Below are 13287 nucleotides of genomic sequence, written 5' to 3' on the forward strand. Positions count from 1 at the left end.
TAGTGGGGGGACTTGCATGTTGCCAGCTGTCACCACAGTACATACACGCTGTTTACACAGCCATTCCTAAACAAGCCGGGCGGTTCTGTGGTGAAGCAGACAGCTATCATTTACCAGGCACGTAAACACATCAGGCACCTTAGGTTGTCACTTCACTGTTCAGTCAGGTATTACTAAGCACTGCAGACCACAAGGAATAAAGGAAAGCATAATAAAATAAAATAAAAATAAAAAACATACCACCACCACCCCCCCCCCCCAATCCTCCCTTTTCGGTCTTAACACTTTATTGTCCTGATTCTCCCTGCATGCTGTTCCTCCATTCCTCAGGCACAAAGCCACCAGTATCATCGTCTGGCACTCCTGCAGTTTCCACAAACACAACAGCAGGACGAAAGTTCACTTCAGGTCCTGAGAATAATTTTTTTTTCTTCCCAGTGAGCAATTCAAGAGCAAACAGCGTTTCACCTATCAATAAGAAACAATTCAATTTTTCTGCAAGTTTTAATGTTTACATTACAGACATCTTGAATTTCCCCTGAGGTCCCAGTGTATCGCAGGGTGGTCAAGGGCAGCCAGAACTGCTAGAGGGAGCATCTGTCCCTGCAGCAGGCTATGGAAAACATAGCAGAAAAATAGCCTATACATCACTGAAGAGAATACCAGCTGGAACAGGCCCTAATGCAGCATGAGGAAATTAAAACTCACCTGCTGGAACACCTTTTCTAAGTAACATGAAAAGCATTTTTTTCAAATAGGGCTTGCTCGGATTTGTAAATGTTCTATTAAACTTTCAATGTTATTCACTGCTGGGGGGGCTGATGTCTTACTGTGCAAGGGGTGGGAGGGAGATTATGTTTCCACATAAACCCAGTGGACAAAAATGTAATGAAACCAAAACGTGAAAATCACATACTTCCACTTTATCCATTGACCGCTATTCCTTAGAGGCTTTTAGTATAAACTTTTAGACTCATACACTGGCCTGGTGTGTAATGGTCCACAGGAAGGACACTGTACCACCAGCTAGTGCAGAAGGAAAGATGAGCTTTTCTACTGAGCCGTCTAGCGAGCTCTAAGAAGCAGAAACTCCCAGCTCCTCTCTCCCTTGCCTGGTCAGTAAAGTCAACTCACTCCATAAATACAGACACAGCAAGGCTGTAAAGCACATCATCTAATCAGCTTAACTCCACTCTCCGGAAAGGGGACATCTGATATACTCCGCTGTGGGATTCCAAGAAAATATGAAGAGTGAAAGAAAAGCCTGGTTTCCACACGTCTCTCAGGAATTAAAGCGAACTGGTCTCAATTGCTCTGTTTTATCCGTTTTTTTTCCCCTTAAAGGTTTTTGAAAGAATAAGTGAACAAATGAATAGACAAGAACAGTGCACACCACAACTACATACTCAAATAGTGCCATAGCCTTGGTTCTGCAGAAAGAGTGGGAATTAAAGCAATGCACTGGAACAACCCAAAGTAATTGAGACAATTGAATCTTCAGTCCCATGGTTCAGGTTCCAAGGCTAAATTTATTTGTTAAATTATGCTGCCACCTGCTGGACCAGGGAAATGGCTTTAAAATCAAGCTTTACGTGTAAGTTTAGTTGCTTACATTCGATTTCTGTTTATTCAAAATGCTAGAGGCAAGTTATTTTCCACACTGATCATTTAGCGTCTCCCTTACAACATTATAAGTCATGTCATGGTAGATGCGGCACATATGTAATAAGAATCATCTCACTTATATAAGTTTTGTGGCATGGTAGCCAATATTTTATAAGCAATTAATGAAAAGAAGCTAAAAGGACGACACATGCCATGAAATAGGGGTTCCCAGTAAAAGCCAACAGTTATCGTCCCGGAAATCATTACCCACATCATAAAATGTAACCGTGCGGGGTTGTCTGTGAATGTGAAACGTCGACAGACAGGTTTCCACTGCAATATCGCACCCTGACGTTCGGTCTCCGCTACTACACGTAGACTGGGCTTTAAAAACTGAAGCTGAACGCTATAAAATGGAGCTTGCTGAAAAAAAACACAAATTTCTAGCAAAGAAAAAAAACAGCAACAGACATAACCAATTAAAATGGGTAGAGAATCTACCCATTTAAGGTTACCAATCTAAATGTACTTTACCTTCGTTCACTTACATTTAGCCCAGACTATCCGACAAGTTACCTGGCCAAGCAACATACACAACATGATACATACACAAGCTAACAGCATGCACACAGCTGACAGTTTATATCGAAATAATTTTCTAATTTCAAGTAAAGAAAGTAAAGGGGACTACATGGATGTGAATTTTCAGCTAGTGTTCTCAGAGACTAAGAAAGCGGCAGACATGCATCCCATCATCCTACCACGGACATTTAATTAACCAATTAATGCATTTTCAGCAGAAATAAGGTTACTCACCCGTCAAATGATCCGATGCAGATCTGGAACCATCAGCCCATGTGTGTCGAGCAGAAGGAGACCGATGTTCAGCTCCATTTTACACGATTCCGAAAGAACCAAACAAATCATTCCGTTTTGTCCAATCTGCATGACCTTACGATGGTTTACTAATAGTAAATTCTGTGACCCAGGCTCCAACTCAGAGGGAGACGAATAAAACAGAATCAAAGTTGATGTAGTCACTTTTGACGGAATTTGCGAGACCTGACGCATACTGAATTGGCAATAGAAATTGGAAACCTTTTTACTATAACAATTATTCAGTTGTTGACACGTTCACGAAGCGATAAATTTGTGTCGATAAAAAAATCAGTGGCACGACTTCAGTCTGAAACACCCACTGTGAACTTCGGCGTGTTTGCATACACAGGTTCTTAAAAGACGTGTACATAAGAAAGACAAGTTTCCCTGGCAGTAAGATTTGGCTGCAAACAGCTCACTGAAGATATTCTGTTATAGTTAAGTAAATTGAAGAAAGATTACTTGACCAGTTTCCTGCTATGTTCTGTTATCCGACAGAAAACTAACCATTAAGCCGGTATATTTGGTTACACACTTATCAGCTGTTACCGGTGCACCGATGGACGCACAGTTTGCCTCAGGTACCAACTTACGCGCGCACGGCGTGGTCGTGCACCTGGGAGCAGTGGCGCCCTCTGCAGTGCCGGCACAGAACAGCTGCGTGCGGAGCGGCGAACGGGAAAAAGATCAACGGGGAGGCTTTAATGCTCAGTGGCTTTAAGCCGATTAATACCATTTTAAACTTGGAGTTAGCACCCGTTCGGTTCTGTACGCCAGTGGGTCTCAATATATTTTTTAAATGTTATCGTCAGGGAGCCCCACGCCACTGGACAAATTTTATATTTAATCGTGGAACATAATTGGATTGGTCTGGGTTGGGGGCCGAGCATGAGAGACTTTCACGAGGTCCAAAATCAAATGTCGGGAGGATAATTTCAGTAAAGCAGCTGAGAGCTGCGATTGTTTAAGTTATATAGGCCATCTAACTAATTCAACTTGATCGAATTAACTTGGGGAAACCAAAGTGCTTTTTTGTTTTTTATATATATATATATATATATATATATATACATATATATATATATATACATATATATACATATATATATATACATATATATACATATATATATATACATATATATACATATATATATATACATATATATACATATATATATATACATATATATACATATATATATATATACATATATATATATATACATATACACATATATATATATATATATATATATATACACACACACATATATATATGGAATATACATACACACACACAAATGGCATGCATGTGTAACTGCACTAATACAGCTGCTGATCATCAGATGTACTGCAAAATCCATAGGTACCCAAACAGGACATTAAGTTTCTTTGGGGAATATAAAAGTCAAGCTCTTAGTTAACTATGGTTTTAAAACTGTTAGTTAAAAATGTTTATTAAAGGCTACTTTATTGAGCTCCCCAGAAATGTGAATTACAAAATGATTTATTATTAGGCGTATTACTTAGGCAGAATGCATCTTAAACTGATGTGGACAAACTAAAATATGAGCAAATATTTTTATTTCTTATAAGCGCAAATGTTCAGCAAGGCTGTCCAACCTAATAAGGATACATTATTTACCTTCAGTACAGCAGTAGGGAAACCCATAGATTTGTAGAATTATGCATGAGTGCAGTTCTAGGTGAATACACTGGGATGTTGGTGAGAATAAAATAATTATCTAGCCATTTAGGGTGTTTAATTGGCCGTTTTAGTTTGTCCATTACAAATAAGGATCGGTGTTTCCAATCAGCTAAGTAACCCTATTAACTGAAGAATAATGACTCAACATGGTGATTAAAAAAAATCGAATTAATGTTTACTTTGAGACTTGCAAGTTGTTTTTCGGTTGTGTTACTGCAACAGCACATAGTAAATGCAATATTTTTTTGCTTGAAAGATCATCATCTTTAATTAAATAAGTTGTACATCTTGTTTTTTTTCCCCCCAGAAAATGAATCCCAATGCTTATCCTACTGTACTGTTTCCAGAGGTCGTTTTTCAGAGAACAAGGACAGAATGTATTATATTCATGTCAACTGTTGTTGGCTGTATAATAGGCTTAGCACCGTCTCTCATAGTTATAAGTATATATGCAAGTCTTTTGATTTTTAAGGATATTGACTCCTCTTTCAGCCTAATTAGGATGTAGGGCTGTGGTGGTGCACTTGTGTATTTTCAAATACAGGGCGTGTAATTAATCTCCAGGTCTCCATCTAAGGATGTTTCCAAGGCTACACTGGTGGCAGCTGGGAAACTTCAGAAGCACCAACTCATTAAGGAACAAGGGACAGACAAAGACTGGTCACATGTGACACCAGGGACATCCCTGACAGCTATGGGCCTTACTGATGCAAGCATTCCTGAGTCACCAGTATCATACTGGAAAAGGGGTTACACTTCAAGGGCACAGTTAAGTACTGGGATCTCAAACACATAACATAAGTAAGCTAGTACAATTTCTTCCAGATCGCTGAAACATCCTACACCACAACACTCACTGGAGATAAAATCAAATCACTAGAACAATGCTAAAAATTAAAAAAGTTTATTTATTCAAATAAACCGGTGGCCCACAAATTTAAAAGTATTTAAAAAAAAAAAATGTAATTATATAAACTCACCCATGACTCATTCAGGCAGAGGGACTGTCAACCATAACTAATATTGTTACAACACCAAAGACTGAGGAAATGCGTTTTTAAAACAAAACCAAAAGTGGAAGGACTGTGAGGACGCGGCCGGGCAGAGGGCAGGGGGCTTCAGGCATTTCGGTCGATGCGGACATCCACCTCCCTGCCATTGATCTTGGTGCCATTCATCAGGCGGCAGGCCTGTTCTGCGCTCTCCGGGGAGTCGAAGCGAACCGTGCCACAGCCCTTAGACCTTCCATTTTCCATCTTTATTTCAGCAAACATCACCTGACCTGCATCAACATAGGTAACATGGCTTGGCATTCTGCTACGGAGGTGGGCAGATACTCATTTCGTTGGCTCAAAGTGGGACTCCTGTCTGTCTGGATTCTAAAAGGTAATTAGGATACATTTCATATAGAGGCTCAGCTGCCTCTAACAGAGGCACACGGCTGAGTGTTTTTAATCTGATGCCCTGAGTGCTTTCAGCACTTACCACAATGCCTGAACTTTTCCTTCAATTGCTGCCACGTAACGTCATAGGAAAGCTGAAAAACAAAAAATTAGCAACATTAAGTTTTAAAAGGTCCAAGCAGCGACAAACCTCTTACACACGGAAGTGCGAGTTAAACGACAATTCAAGATGGCCGCCACTTCAAGAAAGTCCTCACAGCTTCTCTCTCGTTTATTCTCAGATATTTTTCCTGAAACTGAATGTATGCACTGCCCCCACCTTTACTCCTGGACATGGGCCGAGTTATTCGGTTACGTTTACTACCATCACCACTTATTGACCATTACTTTTTAAGCAACATCTGAGGTTGTGAACATCTTTGTGTGAAGAATTTTCACTGAGGACACATAACATATAAAACCGGAGGCACTCACATTCCGTACAAATATCTGGCAACCCGCCTTGGACCCAGAGCCTCTGTCTGACATCACGGCACCCATGTGGGCGGTGCCAGTGCCATAGCCGCCGTAGCCACGGTTCATGTCCATGCCGACCCGGTCAAAGCTGGAGCCCATGCGGTCCATGCCACCACCTGAACAAGCCACACATGTTAATGTAAAACCCTCGTTCCCCCCACCACCACAGGTTAGTCTCTGCTGAACGCGACAGAGAAGCATCCTGCAGCTCTCTGCTGAAAATTTTACAGAAACTACACAGAAAGTGTGGAGTTACCCAATCCGGAGCCCATGGGCCCACCCCCCGTGCTGGCCATGCCGCCGCCGTAGGTCCCCATCCCGCCACCTGCGGGAGGACAGCCCAGCTGAGAACACGGCACCAGACAGCGACCGGGCACAACCAGGCTCGCGCGAGGCACACCGCCTGGCCCTCCGTGTGTCCATCAGGCGTGTATGCACTCACTGTCTCACACACAATCAGGCACATATGCGCTCATACACACACTCACCCATTCCCCGGCTCATCGACATGTCGTTCCGGCCAAAGTCGCGGTTCATGCCTCCCATCGCTGAAGGATACATGTCTGAAAGAGTAACAGGGTAGATGAGATTCAGTCAGCTGCTCTGACTGAATTTTACGCAGCATTATATCTACATGGGGCAAAAGCTGAAGAAGAAGAAAAAAAGATTTGATAGTGACGGGCTCCTAACCCTAAAACTTCCAATGTCACGTAAAAGGGTATCCATAAGAAAGGAAGCTGGCCCTGAGCTGGGGGGGGGGTCACGTGGTCAGCCAGTACTGCGCCTGCTGGACCAAGGCCACAGGGCGACCGGGCAAATGGCCACAAGTGCCACAGACCATCTGGAGTGCAATTAGCAGCCCTGGGGCATGTGACCAACCCAATACAATCCAGCAAAAGCAGAATATTAACAGGGAGGGGCCAGGTTCTAAGGCGACATTGCTGCCTTAGAAAGGGTGCAACGTAGGGCTACGAGAATGATTCCTGGTCTTAGAGGAATGTCTTATGGGGAGAGGGTAGCTCAGTTGAATCTGTTTAGTCTCGAGCAAAGGAGACTAAGGGGGGACATGACCCAGGTGAATAAGATTCTAACAGGCGTGGATGCTGTTCAGCCAAATGGCTATTTCAATGTTAGCTTAAATACTAGAATTCGTGGCCATCGGTGGAAATTAGTGGGAGAACATTTTGAAATGAATTTGAGGAAGCACATCTTTACACAGCATGTAAGGAGTATGGAATAGTCTTCCTGCTAGTGTGGCGCAGGCTAAAACCCTGGGTTCCTTTAAATCAGAGCTAGATTAGATTTTAAGAACTCTGAGCTATTAGTTGAGTTCTCCCCAAATGAGCTTGATGGGCCAAATGGCCTCCTCTCCTCTTTGTAAATGTCTTATGCTTTATGGGGGGGGGGGGGGGGGGGACAGTGCAGTACCTCCCATGCTGTTCCCCATGCCTCCGAGACCCATCCCGGTCATGGCAGGACCACCCCTGTAATCATCCATTCCTGGGTAAGAGAACCAACCAAATCAATCAGTTCATGGCTGCACATGCTTCCCCATCACAGCACACACAAGGTCCAGAATGCGCCTGGGGTTCAAACTACACACTCCGCCAGGCCTTGTACCATCAAAAGCAACACCGTGATGAAGATCATTACCTCCCATTCTGCTCATGGGGGTCATGTCTCTGCCTCCATAGCTGCCCATGCCATCCATACTGTTAAAGGCTCCTGTGCCTCCCATCCCTAGCAGAATGAATTTAAAGTCCTGATTAGTTAGGAACTCCAGACGGCACAAACAGAAGGACTTCATGCCAGACAGACATCCCTGGGGTACGAACGGCGCATGGCGATCTGCGAGGGCAGACGGAGACACACCTGACATCCGGCTCATTCCTCCGTATCCAGGTCCATCCATCCCTGCAAAACATACAGTATTTCTGCAAGATGCACAAAATCATTCCAGCAAAATAAACGTTTGCTTACACTACCCACAGAAAATAAAGGTGGACAGCTTTGTAATAAGTAAGGCAGAGCAGAAATCAGCTTTCAAAGTGGCATATAGGCCATTTTCAAATCTGCACCTAAATTTTGTGTGATGCATTAAGATTAATGAAAACGGCAATATCGTCATCTTATTTCCTCAAGCTTTGGTGATGAGAAACATGACTGATATACAGGGATTGACATAACTGGTAAACCGGCAATCGATTGTTGTAACAGCGTGAACGCGTACCTATTTTAAGCGCATTTGCAGCAAATGACAAATTATTGTGCATTTGAACTTTTACATCCTGTCATTTCATTTGCAGTATAGAGGTTAAAATGCATGGTAATTTTTTGTCAGATCACCGCAAATGCACTTAAAATACGTATGCGTTCACACCATTACGTTAATCGATTGCCGCACGTATCGCTTCTAAAGGTGAATGCGTACTCACGTACCAGTTTTGTCAATCCCTGCCAATATAGTGTTTAAAAACAGCTATAGCAGGTAGAGTGCAGAGGTACACTGAGAGAAGCAGCACGCACTAACCTCCCATGTTACCCATGGCTCCGCCTCCGCCACCGCTGCTGCCGCCGCCACCGCCGCCGCCACCGCCTATCCGACTGGCGCTGAGCGGCTGCCCCCCAGGGCCCAGCCCCATACCGATCCCGCCGAGACCCCCTGCACAGATCACGGAGTTCAAGCTCATCCATGACACTTCACGCTGCAGCAATATTTGCGGGACGGATTCATTGTAAAGTTTACAGCGACTAGAAGGGGCCGGAGAAGCGAAGACTCACGAGGAAGCTGCGGAGATTTCTCCATGCCACGGAAATCATCGGGAGGAAGAGACTTGTCATCCTGGAACGAAATGTGAATTCACTGTACTCTGCCTCACTTTCATGGAGCCCCCATGGAAACACATGGGTGGTAAAGGTTTTTTAAACAGCCCGCGCAAACAAACAAAGACCTTACCATCTTCACATGCATAGGCCTGTCAAACAGCATCTGACCGTTGAACATCGCTGAGAGGCGTCAGTCAAGGATTATCAAAACCACCAAGGCAAAAATATAGAGGTACCTTAATTCAACCATATACCCTGGAACGTAAAGGGTCATTCCACTGTACTTAGAATCCCTAACAGTTATCTGAGCAGTTCAGATTATGAAAGTAGCTTAGAGGTTAAGGACCAGACAGAAGCTGAGAAACACCCAAAAGCGGCTCTATAAATGAGCACCAGCTGGAAGCGGCTTCGGGATATTTAGACAAACCAAATGCATTAATCATTCATTTGAAACACAGCCCATAGGTGCCCTCTAGACAGCAGGCGGAGGATACAGATGGCCTGCACGGCCTCAAACGGCTGGTCGAAGGTGACAGTCCCCATCCCGCGACTCTTCCCATCTTTGTCTTCTTTTATGTCGGCCCTCTTGACCACCCCTGCCATACTAAAAACCTCCTTCAGCTTCTTCCAGCCAACTTTGAAGTCAAGCTGAGCGACACGGAGACAAATCCTTCAGGGAATATCAATCAGCAAATGGCTTTTTGAATTATGAGCCGCCAGAAATAAGACAACTCACATTGGCAACAAACACAGTTGAGCCCAACCGGCCAGCCTGGAGAGAGTGTATGACCTCGGGAGGGATGTTGGGATTGTTGGCGATGGATGGGGGCAGGTTCATCCCATAAGGACCTCCCTCGGGGCCACGCCCCCCTGAGTACATCCCAGCACCACGCTGGAGCACTCTGCGAGCGTGCTCGCCGTCGGGATCCTAGGACACATGCACCGGGAAGGCCCGTTCACAACATTTCTACGGCTTCTTTTACCAGCAAGGTAGGACAGAAATAGCCAATGTAATCACAGCTAGCAGCTCCTACCTCCTTGATGTTCAGAGGTCTGCCACTCAGGTCATACCGGTTCATGACATCCAATGCTTTCTTCACAAATTCTTCATCTTTGAACTCCACAACACTACGAGAGGAAATGCAAAGACTTAGCATCCACACATGCTTGCGGAGGGGGGGGATGAAGCCCAGAAATAGCGGCAAAACTCCAGAGGTTCAACTTACCCGCAACCCTACAGGCACCACATGGAAGGACCAGTTCAGTGGGCAGGAAGGAGGAAGAAGGAGGCAGGTTAGCAGATGTAGTGATGCAGGATGTGCACCAGTGTGCCTCAGTGCGGTGCACAGTATCACAATCGCTTCCCAGAAATTTCTGCAGTACCTGTAAACCTGTGAAGCTGTAGGAATTAGTTGACCTTACAGATCTGAACCACTAGGTTCAGACAGAATTCACCAGGATCTGAAAATTTCTCTTACAGGAAGGAGGAACTCCGGATTTAGAAAACACGGGCCATTGCTAGGCGATACACAACTGCACAGGTTTACAAGCTGATTAAATGCCAGCGTGCCTACTACTGGAAAAGGTTTACTCATTTGCAGAAGGGAGAACTAGACTTCATAAAAGAAAACATTACATAGAGTATATAATGTGCCGGGAAACGAAACTCGTTGGACTTCATTGGCAGAGTAAGAGTGTCCATAAGACTGTTTTACTGCAGGCAACAGTTGCAAGACACATACATCTACCTTGCAGCTCAACTTCTACATTGACAAGGAGAAAGGCACTCTTCCCAAGCAAAGTGCAGTGTGCCATGGACCTACCTTCAGATCTACATGAGAAGTGTTGGAAATGGTCAAAGACAATCTCAGACACATTCTGACAACAGATGATCCCACTGGTTCCCCTTCAGGAATTACACAGCCCAGCTGATCCATCAATTTAAGACTACAACACAACTTTAGGGTCCATTATGGAAACCAATTCAGGTGATCATTAGCCGACATATTCAGTAACAAACCACCCCTCTGGCCAATCTAAAGCAGACTAACAGGCTCTAACAACAAGAACCTCCCTGGTTTGAGAGCAGTCCCCATACACATGGCCTTGAAACTCATTATCTGACAAAACACTTGATAAAATGGAAAACTGCTGAGATTTTAAACCTCGTGCAGCAAGTAGTCCACATCACTTACCCTTGACTTCCCTTCAGCATCCTTAAAGAGCTCCACGTATGTAACCTCACCAACTACACGAGACATACAGAGGGGAAAATACCACAAAACATTTGCATGTGAAACACCAGTCGTCACATCACCGCTGCCCCCTGGTGGCACACTACAGATGGAGAGAACCCATTATTGATTATGAAGTCGGTCTGATCGGACCAAACATTCCACCACACAGGGGCCATGCCATTCTTCTCATTTACTGAAACAAATGCTGCTAAATACAAAGAAAAAGGGCAGCTACATTGAACCACAGATGTAAGAGACAAGTTCAGCATTACACAGTTATGTTGCCCAGAGATCTGAAATCATTTAAGTTGACCTTCCACCTCTAACTGCAAAATAAAACATCTAAAAGCTAAATATCAATACTTCAAAAAAACTATACACAGCAAGGCACAATTCCCATTTTAAATACGTGTAATCTTAAAGCAGATTCAAACACAGGTTACCACAAATGCAGTACTACATGTTTAGAAGCAAATCAATACTGGTAAGCAAAACCCATTAACAAACAGGTCCAAAACAATCCATGACACACACATACAAAGATTCCTGAGTAATTGGAAACAAAGAATTACTCCAAAATTACATCGCTATCTCATACACACACTCAGAAAAAGGATCCGATTCATTTTGAGTATCCAAATTTTATATTTTCAAATTAAGGCGGCTGGATTTACTGAAGATAAAACACCTGGAGACAAAGGGGTATTGCTAAATGCCCTGTAAAATGTACCTTTCTCTCTCATTAGATCTTTGATTGCCTGCCACTTCATATCATAGGGGATGTTGCTAATGAACACCCGGTTTCTGTTGACACCCTTCTTGTCCCCAGTGCCGGCCTGCTTTTCCTTGGAATAAGGGTGAAACCGATTCGACTTCCTGTGGCCAGTTTTTTCTTTCTGATCCGACTTCTGCTTTGGGACTTCATCAGCATCGCTGTGCATACGCAAAAGGGAAAGAGTTAGCCACACAAATGTCACAGCTCTCCTGTATTGACTTCTACTTAAACAGAAGCGCCTCTGTTTAATGCAAATGCAGGGCGTTTTTTTAAATCCTGCAAGAATCAGTCAAATGTGCAATCTATTCAAAAGCACGCATCGGACTTGGATGTAACCAGATACACGGTACTTCCGAAAGCAAACTAAGGCTGAAAACCACAAACACAGCAAGCCTGCCAAAAAACAAGCGCTTACTTTAATCTCTGCTGACTACTAAAATGCGTGTGAAGAACCTCAAGAACGCACTAATCATTCACCATGCCGATTTCAAATGATATACCTTCCGTAAAACAAGATCACGGGCATAAAAATGACTTTAAAACATGAACCTAGCTAGCGGAAAGCCCATCCGTCTGCATCCTACAACGGTCATGCATTACCAGCATGGTTAGGCACTCGGAATAGGAGGGAATTCAAGTATCTGATGTTTTAGCGAGATGATCGGATGGTTTGGCTACTTTGAGGGAAAAAATACATTAAGTCTATAATCTGTATGTAGACAACAGCACCCCATACTAAGGACTAGGCCAGGCGTGATCGTCGGCACGTTAGGCGAGCCAAGGCCAGCGCTCACGCCTCCATCTTGCCCCAACAACCCGCCGCATCTAATAAAGCGACACAAAAGGCAGGCTTACGCTTTCACGCCGTTTTCATTTTCGTGCGATTCATTTTCCTGTTCAGCTACCGTATCCAACACCTCCTGCTTAACTTCAGACTCCTGCACAACATCAGCCATAATTACAACTTTCAACTTGAGTTAGGAAACGTCCGACCTAAATACGCAGATCAAATCCACAATAGCCGGACGAAGGCCCCCTCGAAATATCGCGGGAGTTTACGAGATTGATGAGACGAGCGGGAGGTGTGTGACGTCACTTCCCTGGCAACTGCGCCGCTGATTCGCGCCGTTATATTCTGTTGCCGTTATTTTAACTTGAACAGATAACTAACCTAAGTAGACTGATAAAATGTCATGCTATTCTTCTCGGGCAAATGAATACGTTAAATAATCACATATAATTTAATCCCGTGATATTTACCAATTGTTTCTATGTACATAGCCTCTATATATGTATATGTGTGTAAATTGTAATTCAAATACTTATATAATCGAC

General features: G+C 43.8%; 1 protein-coding gene across 1 annotated transcript; it reads right to left on the bottom strand.

Moving 5' to 3' along the window:
• Positions 1–5083: 5083 nt before the first annotated feature.
• Positions 5084–13005, bottom strand: LOC125706191 (myelin expression factor 2-like). Its single transcript, XM_048972767.1, has 18 exons — positions 12808–13005; positions 11908–12110; positions 11136–11188; positions 10167–10174; positions 9975–10068; positions 9677–9868; positions 9435–9588; positions 9071–9120; positions 8896–8956; positions 8645–8776; positions 7987–8028; positions 7768–7854; positions 7543–7614; positions 6603–6677; positions 6371–6439; positions 6073–6230; positions 5681–5732; positions 5084–5477 (listed from the first exon to the last, which is right to left on the bottom strand). Exons 1-18 carry the CDS (start codon positions 12906–12908, stop codon positions 5314–5316), a joined length of 1767 nt encoding a protein of 588 aa, XP_048828724.1. The 5' UTR covers positions 12909–13005; the 3' UTR covers positions 5084–5313.
• Positions 13006–13287: the final 282 nt, after the last annotated feature.

This window comes from Brienomyrus brachyistius, chromosome 13 (genome assembly GCF_023856365.1).
Source record: "Brienomyrus brachyistius isolate T26 chromosome 13, BBRACH_0.4, whole genome shotgun sequence".
Lineage (NCBI taxonomy): Eukaryota > Metazoa > Chordata > Actinopteri > Osteoglossiformes > Mormyridae > Brienomyrus > Brienomyrus brachyistius.

What these genes read in the sequence shown, in the direction of transcription:
- LOC125706191 (XM_048972767.1), bottom strand. Translation starts at nt 12,908, where the DNA reads ATGGCTGATGTTGTGCAGGAGTCTGAAGTTAAGCAGGAGGTGTTGGAT. An exon ending in GAAATCTCCGCAGCTTCCTC is followed by an intron (nt 8,777 to 8,895) that starts GTGAGTCTTCGC and finishes TGATCTGTGCAG; the next exon opens with GGGGTCTCGGCGGGATCGGT. An exon ending in CATGGGGAACAGCATGGGAG is followed by an intron (nt 6,678 to 7,542) that starts GTACTGCACTGT and finishes TTACTCTTTCAG; the next exon opens with ACATGTATCCTTCAGCGATG.